A 20,400-nucleotide genomic window follows, 5' to 3' on the forward strand; every position below is an offset into this window, starting at 1 on the left:
GTCTGACCAAAGAGCGTCTTTCACCGAGTTGTTGATCTGCCAGCAGCACCGGATGTTGGTCTCCATGTGCGTCCCCGGGAACAGCCCGTAGATCAGAGAGTCCTCTGTTACGCAGTTGCTGGGGATGAAACGTGACACTAGCCCGTCCATCCTCCTCCACACCCTCTCTGTGAACTGGCAGTGTGCAAAGAGGTGGGTCACAGACTCCTCCTCACTGCAGTCCTCCCGTGGGCAGTGGGGTGCGGAGACGACATTCCGGGCGTACAGGAGGGCTCTGACTGGGAGGACCCCTCTCACCGCCAGCCAGGCGAGGTCTTGGTGCCTGTTGGTGAGATCTGGCGATGAGGCATTTTGCCAGATGAACTGGACAGTCTGCTCAGGGAACCACCCCACTGTGTCCATCACGTCCTTCTCCTGCAGTGCCTGCAGGACACTTCGTGCCGACCACTGCCTGATGGCCCTGTGGTCAAAGGCGTTCTCCTGGAAGAACTTTGCTACGTAGGACAGGTATGCCGGCAATGACCAGCTGACTGGGGCGTTACGCGGGAGTGGGGCCAGACCCATCCTTCGTAGCCAGGGCGACAAGTAGAACGTGGGCACATAGTGGTACTTGGTGCCCACATACCTGGGCTCTACACACAACCTGATGCAGCCACACACGAAGCTGGCCATCAGGGTGAGGGCGACATTGGGGACGTTCTTGCCCCCGTTGTCCAGGGACTTGTGCATGACGGTCCGTCTCACCCGCTCCATCTTGGATCCCCAGACGAATCTGGAGACAGCCCGGGTGATTTCCGAGCTGTAGGAGCGGGGGACGGGCCAGACCTGCGCCAAGTACAGCAGCCCTGAGAGCACCTCACACCTGATGACCAGGTTCTTGCCCGTTATCGACAGGGAGCGCCCTCCCCACAGTCCCAGTTTCTGTTTCATCTTGGCAGTCCGCTCTTGCCAGTTCTTGTTGCACGCCTCAGCCCCTCCGAACCAGATCCCCAACACCTTCACGTGGTCAGACCTGATGGTGAAGGGGACGCTGGATCGGTCAGGCCAGTTGCCGAAGAGCATGGCTTCGCTCTTCGTGCACCTTACCATACCTCTGCTTAGACCTCAGTCACTGAAGGTGCATGAACCAACTTTTCTTCATAGTCATTCCAATACCCTCTTTAAACTTTCCTTCCTCACCTTAAACACATTTCCCAATAGCATTTTGTTGAGCAGTGATGAAGAGAAAGATGTGGAAACGGATAAAGGAATAAAAGTATGTTGAGTAAAAGTTGCTGCTCAGTGTGGAGACTAAATGGACAATATACATATTGAGCAGTATTTGCAAAGTTTTTCGGTGAAACCCAATTTCAAATGCAAATTTAACGCATAACATCAGTACAGTAACTCCTAGGCCAAGCTGTTTGTGAAGTGAGAAGACAGGGATATATTTAACTCAGTAAAGAATGAAAAGATCAGCTGACATGAAAAATGAGTCAAAAGGAGTTGAACATGACAAGAACAGAATAATCTCTTGTCCAAAATTGGGAGTTGTAGTTATAATCTGAAATTATTTCACTAAAACAGTTTGAGTCACATTTTGAGAGAGTACTCTTGACCCAGATACCAACACACCGGAAGTCTACATTCAAAAGTCATGTCAACTTGGTAACTCCTCTAAACTAGAACTTCTGCACTAATTCTAGGCCTCCTGTTCACCATTTGTGTGAAATCTGGATCTATGACATGTACCACATTCTTCTCCTGTGTTAATTGTTTTAAATTAACATGAAATGAATTGAGTGTCCAAACACATACTTTCAGAAGTCTTAAAGAGTTGCTCTGGAAATTCCTGCTTTAAAAAAAAGTACAACTAGAAACTTGCCAAGCTCCTGCAGTCCTGAGTAACTGAAATTTGGCAAGAGTTTCCAAGAAATATATGGCTACAACATGACACAGCAACCCTCCGTTTCTTTAATCCTATTTTGAGCTGAAATCTAAGGAATACAACCATGTCCTGAAGAAGGCAACGGCCCAAAAATATGGACAGTTTATCATTTCCATAGATGCTGCCTGATCTGCTGAGTTCTTCCAGCACTTTTGTGTGTGTTGCTTTGAATTTCCGGGATCTGCAGAATTTCTTGTGTTTAATATAAACATGAATTGTAAGTTCTCCAAACTTATTTCTCACAAATAAGAGGTAATTAAACTGGGAAAAAAACCCAGAAAAAGTCAAAAACATGCAGCAGGTCAGGCAGTTTCTGTACAAAGAACAACTGTAGCTTTCAAGTGAAATGTTAGAATTGTGTTTCTCTCTCCGCAGATGCGCTGAGAACAACCAGAATTTCTAAGCAAAATTACTTAGTGTTCACACGTTGTTGTGTTTGAGCTTGCTGTGCACCAACTGGTTGCTGTATTGACGAAAAGTATAGCAGGAATCCGTCACAGGAAGAAGACTATCCCCTTTCCTAACATTCACGCATTCGGTCTCCTCCGATCACTGTAGAACCAAGAATTCCTGGTTGAAGGAGATCAGACCACAGTAGGTGGAGATCAATCTGGGGTAGAGATCGGCGTGGGACAATCCGTACTCTTCCGAGCAACAAAGTGGATATGCACTGGAGCAGATCGGTGAGTCGGGCAGAACGCGTGGAGGAAGATTGTTCTCCTCTCAATGCCCAGACGTGCCGAGTACTTGTCCTGCCTGCTGGTGAGCAGACACGCCCAGGCTGGGGTGCGCTGGCAGGAAACAGCCCATCCCAACCAGGAAGAACCTTATGCCCGCCGTTTCCGTGGGGTGTTGGAGTCGGACCAGCACCTGGAGCCGAAAGCCCACCAGCAAGAGCCGAAGCACATGACCATGCTCGGCGCAGCCGTCTGCCTTTTTCTGTTACTGGCCCGGGCCGGGCCCACAGGTGAGTGAACCCGTGAAACGTGGGTGGGTCCGGTCGGGCAAATACCGCCCTTTGTAACAGTCTGCAGCTGGGCGCTGGGTGCTGGGTGAGGGGGACTGGGGTGAACCGGCCGTCTTTAGATGGTGACACAACGATGTTACAGTGTGGGAAATTCCCAGAACGGACAGGATCCCGTTCTGGACGACAACCCTGCAGGTCACGGCCCTGCACTACACACGCAAGGACTGTGTCATTCGGAGAATGGCTCTGGCTGCCTCTCCCAGTCCTCCGAATTGGGGTCCCAGACCCCACCGTCTGTGGGACGTCTCCTTCCCTTCCTCCACTCTGCTTGGATGACTTCCCCAATTATTGTGCATTTGTCCCCGGATCGCAGTCTACCGATTTTTCTTTACCTTTAATACTTATATACACTTCAGTAAAGCTTTCGCTCAATGCAAGGTGCCAGGACACATCCCCATACCCCAGGGCAGATCCCCATACCCTAGGACAGAACTCGTGTCCCAGCGCACAACCCCATGTCCTAGGACACATCCCCAGCTTATTCAATCGTTCTCAATATTCCATTGCTGGTGACATCTCTTGTAGCTTATGTTGACTCTCTAATGTAGATACATCTTTCTGAAGCTAGGTGAACAGACTTAGAGCATAGAAACAGAAAACCTACAGCACAATACAGGCCCTTCGGCCCACAGTGCTGTGCAGAACATGTACTTACTTTAGAAAATACCTAGGGTTACCCATAGCCCTCTGTTTTTGTAAGCTCCAAGTATCTGTCCAGGAGTCTCTTAAAAGACCCTATTCTATCCGCCCCCACCACCGTCGCCGGCAGCCCATTCCACGCACTCACCACTCTCTGTGTAAAAAAACTTACCCGAACATCCCCTCTACCTACCTCCAAGTATGTACCTTAACACTGTGACCTCTCGTGTTAGGCATTTCAGCCCTGGGAAAAAGCCTCTGACTATCCACACGATCAATGCCTCTCATCATCTTACACACCTCTATCAGGTCACCTCTCATCCTCCATTGCTCCAAGGAGAAAAGACTGAGTTCACTTAACCTATTCTCATAAGGGATGCTCCCCAAACCAGGCAACATCCTTGTAAATCTCCTCTGTACCCTTTCTATGGCTTCCACGTCCTTCTTGTAGTGAGGTGACCAGAACTGAGCAATGTACATAATCCCACAATTGATGAAGGCCAATGCACCATATGCTTTCTTAACCACACAGTAAAAGCTGCAGCTTTGAGCATCCTATGGACTCAGACCCAAAGATCCCTCTGATCCTCCACACTGCCAAGAGTCTTACCATTAATACTATATTCTGCCATCATATTTGAGCTACCAAAATGAACCACCTCACACTTACCTGGGTTGAACTCCATCTGCCACTTCTCAGCCCAGTTTTGCATCCTATCAATGTCCCGCTGTAACCTCTGACAGCCCTCCACACTATCCACAACAGCCCCAACCTTTGTGTCATCAGCAAATTTACTAACCCCTCCCTCCACTTCCTCATCCAGGTCATTTATAAAAATCACGGAGAGTAGGGGTCCCGGAACAGATCCCTGAGGCACACCGCTGGTGACCGACCTCCATTAGAATATGACCCGTCTACAACCACTCTTTGCCTTCATATTATGCCTCTCCAAATGTTCATAAATCCTGCCTCTCAGGAACTTCTCTATCAACTTACCAACCACTGAAGTAAGACTCACTGGTCTATAATTTCCTGGGCTATTTCTACCCCCTTTCTTGAATAATGGAACAACATCCGCAACCCTCCAATCCTCCAGAACCTCTCCCATCCCCATTGATGATGCAAAGATCATCGCCAGAGGCTCAGCAATCTCCTCCCTCACCTCCCAGAGTAGCCTGGGGTGCATCTCATCCGGTCCCGGTCACTTATCGAACTCGATGCTTTCTAAAAGCTCCAGCACACCCTCTCTTTTAATGTCTGTATGCTGAAGCTTTTCAATCCGCTATAAGTCATCCCCACAATTGCCAAGGTCTTTTCCCATAGTGAGGCTGAAGAACAGGACCTCAAGGGTGACGTTCTCAGGATTGCTGCCAGTGCTACGTGACAGTGATGGTAAGAATTGGAGGAGATGGCAGTTGAATGTGTGGCTGAGGAGTTGGTGCAGGGAGCAGGGTTTTAGATTTTTGGATCATTGGGATCTCTTCTGGGGAAGGTGGGACCTGTACAGATTGGATGGGTTGCACCTGAGCTCAAGGGGGAGCAATATCCTTGCAGGTATTTGCTAGCATGGTTCGGGAGGGTTTAAACTAATTTGCAAGGGGGATGGGACCCAGAGCGATAGAGCAGTGAAAGAAGTGCATGGAGTAAAGCCAGATCTAACATACAGAGAGGCTTTGAGGAAAGAGAAGCAGAATAAATGGTGTAAAGACAGTAAGGTAGAAGGGCTGAAATGTGTGTACCTCAATGCAAGAAACATCAGGAACAAAGGTGATGGACTGAGAGCTTGGATACATACATGGAATTATGATGTAGTGGCCATTACAGAGACTTGGCTGGCACCAGGGCAGGAATGGATTCTCGATATTCCTGGATTTCAGTGCTTCAAAAGGGATAGAGAGGATGGAAAAAGGGGAAGAGGGGTGGCATTACTGGTCAGGGATACTATTACAGCTACAGAAAGGGTGGGTAATGTAGCAGGATCCTCTTTTGAGTCAGTATGGGTGGAAGTCAGGAACAGGAAGGGAACAGTTACTCTATTGGGAGTATTGTATAGGCCCCCTGGTAGCAGCAGAGATACTGAGGAGCAGATTGGGAGGCAGATTTTGGAAAGGTGCAAAAATAACAGGGTTGTTGTCATGGGTGACTTTAACTTCCCTAATATTGATTGGCACCTGATTAGTTCCAACGGTTTAGACGGGGCAGAGTTTGTTAAGTATGTCCAGGACGGATTCCTGTCACAGTATGTTGACAGGCCGACCGGGGGAATGCCATACTGATTTACCAGGGTGCTGTCTGGTTTAGAGAGTATGCATTATGATCAGAGATTAAGGGAGCTCGGGCTTTACTCTTTGGAGAGAAGGAGGATGAGAGGAGACATGATAGAGGTATACAAGATATTAAGAGGAATAGATAGAGTGGACAGCCAGCACCTCTTCCCCAGGGCACCACTGCTCAATACAAGAGGACATGGCTTTAAGGTAAGGGGTGGGAAGTTCAAGGGGGATATTAGAGGAAGGTTTTTTACTCAGAGAGTGGTTGGTGCGTGGAATGCACTGCCTGAGTCAGTGGTGGAGGCAGATACACTAGTGAAGTTTAAGAGACTACTAGACAGGTATATGGAGGAATTTAAGGTGGGGGGTTATATGGGAGGCAGGGTTTAAGGGTCAGCACAACATTGTGGACCAAAGGGCCTGTACTGTGCTGTACTATTCTATGTTCTATGTTCTATGAGTACTGAAGCAAAGTATTCAATAAGTACCTCCACTATCTTCTCCGGTTCCATACACACTTTTCCACTGCCACACTTGACTGGTCCTCTTCATTCACGTCTTATCCTCTTGCTCTTCAAATATTTGTAGAATGCCTTAGGGCTTTCCTTGATCCTGCTCACTGAGGCCTTCTCATGGCCCCTTCCGGCTCTCCTAATTTCATTCTTAAGCTCCTTCCTGCTAGCCTTATGATTTTCTAGATCTCTATCATTACCTAGTTTCTTGAACCTTTCATAAGCTCTTCTGTTCTTGTTGACTAGATTTTCAACAGCCTTTGTACACCATGATTCCTGTACCCTACCATCCTTTCTCTGTCTCATTGGAACATACCTATGCAGAACCGCACACAAATATCCCCTGAACATTTGCCACATTTCTGCCGTCCATTTCCCTGAGAACATCTGTTCCCAGTTTATGGCTGTATTGATCAGATTGTGGCCTCAACCTTTTTGGCTCTCCTGTTCCCCCCCACCCCACAACTCCACACCTGGGTAAGTTACAGCATATCTGGGGATGTTAGAGGAAATCCATCCATTCACAGGGAGAATGTGCAAGCTCGGCATGGACAATGCCGGAGGCCAGGAATGAACTTTGGTCTCTGAAACTGTAATGCTGCTGCACCACTATGTCACATAGCAAACCTCAACCCAAGCTGAGACAGTCTCTGTTCTGGCTGTAGTAGCTCACACCCCAGTGACGGAGTGCTCTTGGGATAATGGATTATCCACATTGACAGATGAGAAACTCCTTTGCTCAGGATTGTGAAACTTTGGAACTTCCCACCACAGTGAGTTGAAGGTGTATTGTTGATCAGTGCATCTAAGGCTGGGCTGGATGGATTCTTGGTTGAAGAATATCAGGGGATGAAGGATCAGACAGAGATGTGGAAGGGGTTCAGTAGTCTCTCCTCTACTGCATCTTCTCATGCTTGTAGTTCAGTAGTTGATCAGAATCATCTTTACAGACATAGAATGCTACATAGCACAGCCAAAGGCCCTCAGGCCCGGCATGGCTGTGCTGAGGTTTGCTTATCTTCACTAATCCCAAGTGGTCACATTAGCACATCTGGCTAAATGTCTCATAAACACATTGTTTGTACCTGATTCCACCACCACCTCTGGCAGCATGTTCCAGTTATCAATCTGTGTAAAAAAACTCAAATCTCCTTTAAAACTCCTTCCTTTCACCTTAAGAGAGGAGAAGATGGCAATGTGACGCAGCTCGCCACGGCCACTCCGGTGGTGATGTCTGTTATTTGTCAAGTAGGGGGCCGTGCACAATCCTGATTTGATGGAGACAGACGTGAGAGAACGGAGGAACATCTGGAGAAACTTCTGAAATGCCTGCTTTGCTGCTGCTGCTACTGTGCGTCCAGAATCTCCGGAGGAGAAGGCCCTGAGTCCTCGGCTTTGCTTATTGCTCGGCGGCCGGGGCGGGGTCGAAGCGCTCGGCAGAGGATGGTGCTCGGAGAGGCTGCGTCGGTGGGGCTGGTCGGAGGCTTGAAGTTTTCGTGCAGACTCAGAGTCCGCTACGGTCGGGTGCTTCCAATGATGCTGCATCGGCGAGTTGGCGGCACTTGGAGGTTCATGGCAGGGAGAGATCCTCCCTTCTGCCGCCTGAGTGAGATGATGAGGCTATCGGCACTTCGAGACTTTTTTCACCGTGCCCATGGTCTGCTCTTTATCAGATTACGGTATTGCTTTGCACTGTTGGAACTATATGTTATAATTATGTGGTTTTGTCAGTTTTAGTCTTGGTTTGTCTTGTGTTTCTTGTGATAAAATTCTGGAGGAACATTGTATCATTTTTTAATCCATGCATTTCTAAATGACAATAAATGAGGACTGAGTGTCCTTATAATCTAATCTAATCTAAGTGGCCTGTTTGGCTTTGATACTGTACTCTGAGAAAGGGATCTTGACTAACTCCTCTCTCAATGCCTCTCATAATTTTATAAACTTCAAGCAGATCACAGTTCAGTCTTCTTCACTCCAGGGAGAACAATTCCATCATAGCCAATGTCTCCCGCTAGCCAAAGTCCTCTGATCCAGGCACCAACCTGGTGAATCTCATCTGCACTCCCCCCAACTCAACAACATTCTTGCTGCAGTATGGTACCAGAACTGTACAGTTTTCCAGTAGTATCCCGTTCCATTTGTTTGTACTTGGCCCATATTCCTCTAAGTACTAATGCTAATGTGGATTCAGAATTGGCTTGCCCTGGTAGCTGGAACATCTTCTGCCTGGGGATCAGTTTTGAGTTGAGTTCCACAGAGATCTTTTCTGGGACCCCTGCTCTTTGTGATTTTTATAAATGACTTGGATGAGGAAGTCAAAGGGTGGGTTAAGTTTGCAGATGACACAATGGTTGCTGGAGTTATGGGGAGTGTAAAAGGCCGTTGTAGGATACAACAGGACTTTGACAAGATGTTGAGCTGGGCTGAGAAGTGGCAGACGGAGTTCAATCCAGAAAAGTGTGACGTGGTTCACTTCGTCAGGTCAAATTCAAAGTCAAAACACAGGATTAATGGCTGGTTCCTTAGCAATGTGAAGGAGCAGAAAGATCTTGCAGTTAATAACAAATAGATCCCTCAGAGTTGCACATTGATAGCGTTGTTCAGAAGGTCTGTAGTGCGTTGGCCTTCATTAGTTTAGGGATTGTGTTCAAGAGCCATGAGGTAATATTGCAGCTCTAAAACCCTGGTTAGATGACCTTTGGAGTATTGTATTCAGTTCTGTTCACCTCATTGGTACAGAAACTGCACTGCAGCAGACAGGAAGGCTCCACACATCACTGCCATCAAGGAGATGTGTACAGACAAGTGGCGGAAAAAGGCCAGCAATATCACAAAGGATCCCACCCATCCTGCTCACGGACTGTCTGGCCCACTCCCATCAGGGAGGAGGCTACATAGCATCAAGACCAGGACCACCAGAATCTAAAACAGTTCCCCAAGCTGATCTACACCACCCACCAGCAGTGCTTCATCATTTCCTGCCAGTCTCCTAATGTAGAGACTCTCCTGTACCTGTTGTTACTTCATGTACATACGACCAATCTATGGATATAGTCTGTCTTATGTATTTATTGTGTTTTTGTTGTTGTGTTGGTTATCTTCATTGTGTTTTTTTGTGCTGCATTGGATCTAGAATAACAATTATTTTGTTTTACTTTATACCCGTGTACTGGAAATAACATCAAACAATTTTGAATCTAGAATTATAGGAAAGATGTAGAAGCTTTAGAGAGGGGGCAGAGGAGATTTGCAGGATTCTGCTTGTACTAGAAGGCAAGAGGGCAGTTGAATGAGCGAGAGCTTTTCTATTTGGAGTGAAGGAGGATGAGAGGAGACTTAATAGAAGTGTACAGTGATAAGAGACGTGGATCGAATGGTTAGCCAGCTATTTTTTTCCCCAGTGCAGAAATGGCTAATACCAGGGGACATAATTTTAAGGTGTTTGGAGGAAAATATTGGGGGTGGGGGGCGTGTCAGAGAGAATTTATTTTACACGGTGAGTGGTGGTTGCATGGATTGCCTGCTGGGGTGGTGGTGGAAGCAGATACATGAGGACATTTAAGATATACACATGGATGATAGAAAATGGAGGCTTATATGAGAGGGAAAGATTATATTGATCTTGGAATTGGTTGTAAGGTAGGCACAGCATCATGAGTCAAAGGGCATGTACTATGCTGTTCTACATTTTGTCCTCTTCCTTAAGGCCATGCAGGACAGAGCACTAACGACTCTCTTCCACCAACATAAATCCTGCCAGCTGAGTATAAATACAGAACAGTTCAGTCCAGTAATGGGTCTCTCAGTTCACAATGAAATGAAATTTCACAATAATTAGACCATAAGATATAAGAGCAAACTAGGCCATTGGATTTGCTCTGCCATTCAATCATGGCTGATTCATTTTTCCTCTCAGCCCCAATCTCCTGCATTCTCCCTGTATTTCTTCATGCCCTGATCAATCAAGAATCTTATAAACCTCTGCCTTAAATATATGTAAAGACCTGGCCTCCTTGGCACCACTCTCTTGTTCAAGAAATTCCTCCTCATCTCCATTGTAAAAGGATGCCCCTCTGTTCTCAGGCTCTGTCCTCCAGTCCTAGACTCTCTCACCATAGGAAACATCTTCTCCACATTCACTCTATCAAAGCCTTTCACCATTCAATAAGTTACAATTCAATTGAATTGTAGTGAATTCAGGCCAGAGCCATCAAATGTTCTGCATACGACAAGCATTCTATCCTCTTCGTATCATTTAATCATTTTTGTAAACCTCCTTACAACCTCTCCAGTTTCACCACATCCTTTCTAAGATAAGGGGCCCAAAACTGCTCACAGTTCTCCAAGTAAGGTCTCACTGGTGTTTTATAAAACCCCAACATTACATCCTTGCTTTTCTATTCTAGTCCTCTTGAAATAAATGCTAACATCACTTTTGCCTTCCTCACTGCAGAATCAGCCTTCGAATTAAGCCTTAGGGAATCCTGCACAAGGATTCCCAAGTTCCTTTGTGTCTCAGAATTTTGAATTTCCTCTCTATTTAGAAAAAGAATTTACACTTTTATTTCTTTTACCAAAGTGCATGACGGTACACTTCCCAAAATGGTATTCCATCTGCCAATTCTTTGCCCATTCTCCTAATCTGTCTAACTCCTACCACAGCCTGTCTGCTTCCTCAGAACTACCTGCCCCTATACCTATATTCGTGTTCTCCACAAAGTTTGGAACGAAGCCGTCAATTCCGTCATCCAAGTCATTGACATAAAACATAAAAAGAAGAGTCCCAACACAGACCCCTGTGGAACCCCACTAGTCACCAGCATCCAGCCAGAAAAGGCTCCCTTTATTCCCACTCTTTGCCTTCTGCCAATCAGCCACTGCTTTATCCATACTGGAATCTTTCCTGTAATACCGTGGGCTCTTGTTAAACAGCCTCATGTGTGGCATCTTGTCAGAGGTCTTCTGAAAATCCAAGTACACAACATCAGCTGATTCCCCTTTGTCTATTCTGCTTGTTATTTCTTCAAACAATTCCAACATATTTGTCAGCCAACATTTTCCTTTGAGGAAACCATGCTGCCTCCAAGTTCCCCAAAACCACATCCTTAACAATTGACTCCAACATCTTCCCAGACACTGAGGTCAGACTAGCTGGCCCCTAGTTTCCTTTCTTCTGGCTCTCTCCTTTCTTGGAGTGACACTTGCAATTTTACAGTCTTCTGGAACCATTCCTAAGTCTAAAAAATTCTTGAAAGATCATTATTAGTGTCTCCACAATCTCCTTAGCCACCTCTTTCAGAACCCTGGGTTGTAGACCATCTGATCCAGGTGATATCTAACTGCAGACCTTTCAGTTTTGCAAGAGCCCTCTCCCCAGTGATGGCAATTTCACACACTTCTGACCCCTGACACTCTGTAACTTCCATCATGCTGCTGGTGTCTTCCACAGTGAAGACTAATGCAAAACACTTAGTCAGTTTACCCGCCATTTCCTTGTCCCCCATTGCTACCTCTCCAGCATCACTTTCCAGTGGTCTGATAGCCACTCTTGCCTCTCTTTTAGACTTTATGTATCTGAAGAAACTTTTGGCATCCTCTTTAATATTACTTTTGTCTTCAATTTTTCTTCTTAATGACTTTTTTAGTTGCCTCTGTTGGTTTTGTAAAGCTTCCCGATCCTCCAACTTCCCACTGATTTTGCTCTATTGTGTGCCTTCTCTTTGGCTTTTGTGTTAGCTAGGGTTGTGTCATCTTACCTTTAGGATGCTTCTTCCTCTTTGGGAGAGATGTATATATCCCGTGCCTTCTGAAATGCTTCCAGAAATTCCAGCCATTGCTGTTATGCCGTCATCCCTGCCTGTGTTCTTTTCCAATCATTTCTGGCTAACTCCTCTCTCATGCCTCTTTAATTCTCTTTACTCCACTGTAATAAAGATATATCTTACTTTCGCTTCTCTTTCTCAAACTTTAGGGTGAATTTGATCATATTATAATCACTTTCTGCTCAAGGATCCTTTTACCTTCAACTCTCTAATCAATTCTGGTTCATTGCAAAAATCCCAATTCAAAGTAGTTGATCTCCTAGTGGGCTCAACCACAACTGCTCTAAAAAGACATCTCATAGGCATTCTATAACTTCCCGCTCTTGGGATCCAGCACCAGCCTAATTTTCCCAATCTACCAGTTTATTGAAATCTCCTATGACTATTTTAAAATTGACCTTTTGGCGTGCATTTTCCATCTTCTGTTGTAACTTGTGGACCACATCCTTTCTACTGTTTGGGGGTCGGTATATAACTCTCATCAGGATCTTTTTACCCTTGCAGTCCCTTAGCTCTCTCTACCCACAGTGATTCAATACCTTCCTACCCTTTGTCACTTCTTTCTAATGATTTGATTTCATTTTTTTCCCCAACAGAGCCACGTCATCCTCTCTGCCCACCTACTTGTCATTTTGATACGTGTATCCTTGGACGTAAGCTCCCAGCTATAATCTTCTTTCAGCCATGATTCAGTGATGCCTACACCATCATACCTGCCGATCTGTAAATGTGTAACAAGTTCATCTACCTTATTCTGCATACAGCACACGTTCAAATCCTGTCTGCATCCTTTTCGATTTTGTTTGCTTTTTATTTTGCGACTCATCCTGTTGACTACAGTCTTACCCTATCGTCAGCCTCTCCTTGCTAGGAGTCTCATTACACGTTGCCCTCATCCTTAGCATTATAGAAACATGGAAAACTTACAACACAATACAGGCCCTTCGGCCCACAGAGCTGTGTCGAATATGTCCCTACCTTAGAAATTACCTAGGGTTACCCATAGCCCTCTATTTTTCTTAACTTCATGTATCTGTCCAGGAGTCTCTTAAAAGACCCTATCGTATCTGCCTTCTCCACCGTCGCCAGCAGCCCATTCCACACATTCACCACTCTCTGGGTAAAAAACTTACCCCTGATATCTCCTCTGTACCTACTTCCAAGCACCTTGAAACTATGCCCTCTTGTGCTAGCCATTTCAGCCCTGGGAAAAAGCCTCTGACTATCCACATGATCAATGCCTCTCATTATCTTATACACCTCTATCAGGTCACCTGCTCCAAGGAGAAAAGGCTGAGTTCACTTAACCTATTCTCATAAGGCATGCTCCCCAATCCAGACAACATCCTTGTAAATCTCCTCTGCACCCTTTCTGTAGTTTCCACATCCTTCCTGTAGTGAGGTGACCAGAACTGAGCACAGTACTCTAAGTGGGGTCTGACCAAGGTTCTATATAGCTGCAACATCACCTCTCGGCTCCTAAACTCAATCCCACGATTGATGAAGGCCAATTACAATGCAGGGTCAACCTGCGCAGCAGCTTTGAGTGCCCTATGGACTCAGACCCCAAGATCCCTCTGATCCTCCACACTGCCAAGAGTCTTACCATTAATATTATATTGTGCCATCATATTTGACCTACCAAAATGAACCAACTCACACTTATCTGGGTTGAACTCCATCTGCCACTTCTCAGCCCAGTTTTGCATCCTATCAATGTCCCGCTGTAACCTCTGACAGCCCTCCACACTGTCCACAAAACCTCCAACCTTTGTGTCATCAGCAAATTTACTAACCCATCCTTCCACTTCCTCATCCTGAAGAAGAAGAATAACCCTTAACTCGGCAGTGGAGTTATTGGGGCACTGTCTTTTGACGATGTTTCCTTAGCGAGCGATTCCTGTTTTTACGAGGCCGAGTTGCTAGCTCGACTCTCAACCCGACTTGGATTCGAACTCGGGAACCTTCGCTCCGGAGTCCGGCGCTGATATTATTGCACCACCAAGTGGGACTACCTCATCCTGGTCATTTATAAAAATCATGAAGAGTAGGGGTCCCAGACAGATCCCTGAGGCACGTTATCACTCTGGTTTTCATCCCCCTGCCAAATTAGTTTAAACCCTCTTAAACAACTCTTGCAAATCTGCCTGCAAGGATATTGGACCCCCTCGGATTAAGCTGGTACCTGTCCCTTTTGTACAGGTCATACCTATCCCAGAAGAGACCTCAATGATCCATAAATCTGAACTCCTGCTCCCTGCACCAGTTCCTCAGCCACACATTCATCTGCCATTTCATCCTATTCTTACTCTCTCTGGTGCGTGGCATAGGCAGCAATCCAGAAATTACTACCCTGGAGATCCTGTTTCTCAGCTTTCTACCTGGCTCCCTAAAATCTCTCTTCAGGGCCTCCTCAGCTTGTCTACCTATGCCATTGGGGTCAAGATTTCTGGGTGCTCACCCTCACCCTTGAGAATGCCAAGGACAATCCCTGATCCTGGCACCATCCAGGTGTCACTGTTGCACACACAGAACAACATTTCTGTTCCATGAGGAAATCTGCCGATGCTGGAAATTCAAGCAACTGGTGAATGCAGCAGGCCAGGCAGCATCTATAGGAAGAGGTACAGTCGACGTTTTGGGCCGAGACCCTTCATCGGGACTAACTGAAAGAAGAGCTAGTAAGAGATTTGAAAGGGGGAGGGGGAGGGGGAGATCAGAAATGATAGGAGAAGACAGGAGGAGGACGGATGGAGTTAAGAGCTGGAAAGCTGATTGGCAAAAGGGATACCAGGCTGGAGAAGGGAGAGGATCATGGGACGGGGGGCTTAGGGAGAAAGAAAGGGGGAGGGGAGCCCAGAGGAAGATGGAGAGAAGGCAAGGGGTTATTGTGAGAAGGACAGAGAGAGAAAAAAGAGAGAGGAAAAAAAAGGAAAAAAAAGGGATGGAGTAAGAATGGGAGGAGGGGCATTAATGGAAGTTACAGCATGAACATTGTCTTTTCTAACTTCTGTTAATGCCCCTCCTCCCATTTTTACCCTATCCTATATTTATTATTTTTTATTTTTTCCTTTTTTGTCTCTCTCTTTTTTCTCTCTCTGTCCCTCTCACAATAACTCCTTGCCTGCTCTCCATCTTCCTCTGGCACTCCCCTCCCCCTTTCTTTCTCCCGATTCTTCTTCTTCAGGATGAGGAAGTGAAGGATGGGTTAGTAGCTTTGCTGATGACACAAAGGTTGGGGCTGTTGTGGATAGTGTGGAGGGCTGTTGGAGGTTACAGCGGGACACTTTTTCCTATGGATGCTGTCTGGCCTGCTGCGTTCCACCAGCATGTTGTGTGTGTTGCTTGAATTTGTGTTCCTCTGACTAAGGAATCTCCAATCGACACTGCAATCCTCTTCACCTTTCTGCTCTTCTCAGCCACAGTACTAGACTAAGTGCCAGAGACCTGGTTACTGTGGCTCCCCCCGTGAGGATGTCCCCCTCAATAGTACTAAGATTGTATTCGTATTATTGAGGGGAACAGCCACAGATATACTCTGCTGTGCATTTCTCTTCGTTCTCCTGACAGTCACCCAGTTACCTGTCTCCTGTAGCCTAAGGGTGAATACCTCCCTGTGGCTCCTCTCTATCACCTCCTCATTCTCCCGTGTGAGCCAAAAGTCATGAAGCTGCACTCTTATTCCCTGAGTGTGTTCTCTCAGGAGCTGCAGCATGGTGAACACGTGTTTATCTAGGAGACTGGAGGTCTCCCAGATTTCCCACAGCTCTCACACGCAGTACAAAGCACCGTGCCTGGAGCTATTTTCACTACACTACCATGCCCAAACAGACAAGGAATGAACAAATAAGAACAAGAAGGGATAAACTTACTAAATACTTTACCTTTTTCGAGCCTGATGACTCAAAGCCACTCTAAAGCTAGGACACTCACAACACTGGCTGCTCAAAGAATGGCCACTGAACTTGCACTTGAGCTACTTTTATTCGCCCTTTCCAATGAATCCCCCTCGTTGACTGGTCGCTGTCCAACTGAGAGAAACTGCCGCGAAGCTCTGCCTTTTAGATCTTGACCACAGACAAGATTGAAAGCTAGGTCTTCTTACACACTCCCTCTCGTTGATTGATCACACAACTCACTTCTGACTATACATGGAGTCAGAGTCAAAGAACACTACAGTTGTTTGGCCCATCTAGTCCATGCCGAACTATTATTCCATTGACACACACCAACCCTCCATTCCCTTCCCATTTTTTTGTGGGAAACTTCACAGGAATGTTCCAATCCAACCTGCATCTGCCACTTCCGCTGGCATCTTATTCCGCACAGCACCACTGTCTGAGTGAAGAAGTTCTCCCTCAAGTTCCCCTTAAGTATTTCACTTTTCACCCCTAACCAAAGACCTCCAGTTCTAGTCTAACCTGACCTCAGTGGAAAAAGCCTGCTTGCATTAAATTCGTCGATAACTTTCATAATTTTGTATGCATCCACAATCGTAATTTTGTCTCCCCACATTCTCCTACGTTCCAGGCAATAAAGTCCCAAACTATTCAACCTTACTCTATCACTCAGTCCTGGCAAGATCCTGGTAAACTTTCTCGGTACTCTTTCTATCTTATTTTTCTTTTCTTTTAGGTAGGTGACCAGAAATGCACATAATACTCTCACTAACATTGTGTCTCACCAATCGCAACATTACATCCAAACTCATGCACTCAGTACTCTAATTTATAAAGGCTTTCTTTACAACCCTCTCTAGCAGTGACACCACTTTTAAGGAATTATGGACCTGCATTCCCAGATCTATTCTACTGCATTCGTTGGTGTCTTACTGTTCACTGTGTAAGGCCTACCCTGGTTTATCCTACCAAATTGTCACAACTCACACGTCTGCATTTTCTCAGCCCATATTTCTAGCTGGTCCAGATTCTATTGCAAGCTTTGATGGTCTATCTCGCTGTCCACTATGCTGTCAACCTTGGTGTCATCCACAAATTTGCTGATCCGGTTAACCACATTATTATCCAGATCGTTAACATAAATGATGAACAATGGACCCAGCACTGATCCCTGTGGCACGCCACCAGTCACAGGCCCCTAGTCAGTGGTATCTACCACCACTCTCTGGCTGCTCATGCTTGGCCAATGTTGAATTCCGTTTACTCTGTCATTCTGAATACGAAGTGACTGAAACATCTGGACCAACCTTCCTTGCGGGGGTTTGTCAAAGGCTTTGCTAAAGTCTCTGTAAATGGCCACTGCTTTTCCTTCATCAACCTTTCCTGGTAACTTCTTTGAAATACTCTTTAATATTGGTTAAACACAATCTACGACATTGACGATCCCTAATCAGACCCTATCTATCTAAATGCTTATATTCAAATAATTTAGCCACTAATCATGTCAGGCTCACTGGCTTATAATTTCTCAGTTGTTGTTGAACAGCGGAACAACATTAGCTCACCTACGGTGAGGAGCTGCTTAAATACCCTCACCGAGGCCACTGCAGTTTCTGCATTGGCCTTCCACAAGGCCTGCAGGGACACTTTGTCAGCCCATGAGGACTTACTATGTTAATTTGCCTCAAGCCAACAGTATCTTCTTTTCTTTAATTTGGATACAGTCCATGACCTCACTGCTATTTTGTCCTGGTTCTATAGACTTTAAGTCCATCTCCTGAGTAAATACTCTTCAACATGTCTGTAGAAACCCTTGGGTTTCTCCTTCACCTTCTTTTAGCCTTCCTGATTTCCCTCTTATGTTCTCTTGTATTTCTTATACACCTCATGCCTGATTTGTTTCTTGTTGCCTCTACCTATTATTCATCTCCTTTGTCTTAAGCATAAGACAAAACCCCTCAAAAACCAACCTGTCCCTTTGAATACCTTCAAATCATTTAACCACTACTCAGATCAGGCTCACGGGCTTATAATTTCTCAGTTCATTGTTAGAGCTTTTGTTGGACGGTGGAACATTAGTTGTCCTGCAACACCTCTCTGATGGCTAAGAACAGTTTAAATACCCCTGCCAGGTAAACCTTGCTTTTTACTCTAACAGGAGCATACTGTACTCTCAATATTTTCCTCTTACCAAACACCCCTTTGCCAGAAAACAACCTATCGCAATCCATGCCTACCAGAACCTTTGTGATGCCATCAACATTGGCCTTTCTTCAGTTTACAATCCCAACCTGAGGACCAGTCCTATCCATTTCCATATTTACCTTGAAACGAAAGAAATTAGGAACACTAGATCCAAAGTTGTTCCCCTATATATACTTACATCATTTGCTCTGATTCATTGCCAAACAGGAGATCTAGTGTCACAGACTCTAGCTGGGGCCACTATATATTATTAAAAGAAACTTTCCTAAACACATTTGAGAAACTCTATCCTATCTAGCCTTTTTACAGAATGGAAATTCCAGTCAATATGTAGAAAGTTAAAATCACCTACTATCCTAACCGTTTGTTTGTTGCAACTATCTGTGATCTCTCAACAAAACTGCTTCTCGAAATCCTGCTGACTATTAGGTGGTTTATAATGTAATCTCATTAACATGGTCATAACTTTTTTATTTCACAGTTCCAACCATCTAGCTTCAGTAGACATGCCCTCTAATCAGTACTGCCATGAAATTTTCTTGACCAGTAATGCCACACCTCCCACTTTAATACCAACCCTTCTATCCTCTATAAAACAATGGAGCTCTCGGACAGTGAGCTGCCAGTCATACCACTCCTTTAAGTAAGTCTCATTAATGGCTACAATGTCATAGAAACATTGAAATCTACATCACATTTATAGGCCTTTTGTCCCACAATGCTGTGCCGACCGTGTAACCTACTCTAGAGGCTGCCTAGGATTCCCCTACTGCATAGCCCTCCACTTTTCTAAGCTCTATCTTAGACTCTCTTAAAAGATCCTATTGAATCTATCATAATCTCATGTTCTGATCCATGCTCTAAGCTAATCTGCTTTACATACAAGATACTTTGCATTGAAATAGACACAACTCAGAACATTGGTCCCACCATGCTCAACCTTTTGGTTCCTATCTTTTTATGTAGGCTTAATATTTACTTTCCCCACAACCATAGCACTAGCTGCCCAGGCATTCTGATTCCCACCCCGCTGCAATTCTAGCTTAAATCCCTCCAAATAGCAGTAGCAAACCTTCCTGCAAGGATATTGGTCCCCCTCCAAATGAGGTGTAAGCCACACTGTTTCTATAATCCAGAGAAGTGTGAGGTGGTTCATTTTGGTAGGTCAAATATGATGGCAGAATATAGTATTAATGGCAAGACTCTTGGCAGTGTGGAGGATCAGAGGGATCTTGGGGTCCGAGTCCATAGGACACTCAAAGCAGCTGCACAGGTTGACTCTGTGGTTAAGAAGGCATACGGTGAATTGTCCTCCATCAATTGAGGGACTGAGTTCAAGAGCCGAGAGGTAATGTTACAGTTGTATAGGATCCTTGTCAGACCCCACTTGGAGTACTGTGCTCAGTTCTGGTCACCTAACCACAGGAAGGATGTGGAAACTATAGAAAGGATACAGAGAAGATTTACAAGGATGTTGCCTGGATTAGAGAGCGTGCCTTAAGAGAATAGGTTGAGTGAACTTGGCCTTTTCTCCCTGGAGCGATGGAGGATGAGAGGTGACCTGATAGAGGTGTATAAGATGATGAGAGGCATTGATTATGTGGATAGTCAGAGGCTTTTTCCCAGGGCTGAAATGGCTAGCATGAGAGGGCACAGTTTTAAGGTGCTTGGAAGTAGGTACAGAGGGGACGTCAGGAGTAAGCTACATGGAGTTTAGAAAAATAGAGGGTTATGGGTAACCCCAGGTAATTTCTAAAGTAAGGACATGTTCAGCACAGCATTGTGGGCCGAAGGGCCTGTATTATGCTGTGGGTTTTCTATGTTCTGTGTTCCATAGTTTCCACCTTCCTGGGAAGAGGGAAAAATCTGAAACCCTCCCTTCTGCATCATCTAGTGATCAATGTGTTAAATGGTATTATCTTCCTGTTTCTAGCCTCAGTGACACATGGGATGGCTAGCAATCTTGCGATTATCGCCCTGGAGTTCCAATCCTTTACCTTAGTACCTAATACCCTGAACTCCTTGCAGGATCTCCTGCCTGCGTCATTGGCACTGACGTGAAGCATGACCTCAGGCTACTCATCACCCCCTAAAA

General features: G+C 45.6%; 1 protein-coding gene across 2 annotated transcripts in view; it reads left to right on the forward strand.

The window, feature by feature from the left end:
- The first annotated feature begins 2,708 nt into the window (after positions 1-2,708).
- The window catches only part of LOC140192966 (CUB domain-containing protein 1-like), a 206,270-nt gene continuing 188,578 nt past the window's right edge, over positions 2,709-20,400 (forward strand). For both annotated transcript variants that reach the window (XM_072250433.1, XM_072250434.1), the window contains exon 1: positions 2,709-2,894. In XM_072250433.1, coding sequence (XP_072106534.1) covers positions 2,834-2,894 — 61 coding nt within the window. In that variant the 5' untranslated portion in view covers positions 2,709-2,833. The remainder of the gene's footprint in view (positions 2,895-20,400) is intronic.

The sequence above is a fragment of the Mobula birostris genome, unplaced genomic scaffold (genome assembly GCF_030028105.1).
Source record: "Mobula birostris isolate sMobBir1 unplaced genomic scaffold, sMobBir1.hap1 scaffold_321, whole genome shotgun sequence".
Lineage (NCBI taxonomy): Eukaryota > Metazoa > Chordata > Chondrichthyes > Myliobatiformes > Myliobatidae > Mobula > Mobula birostris.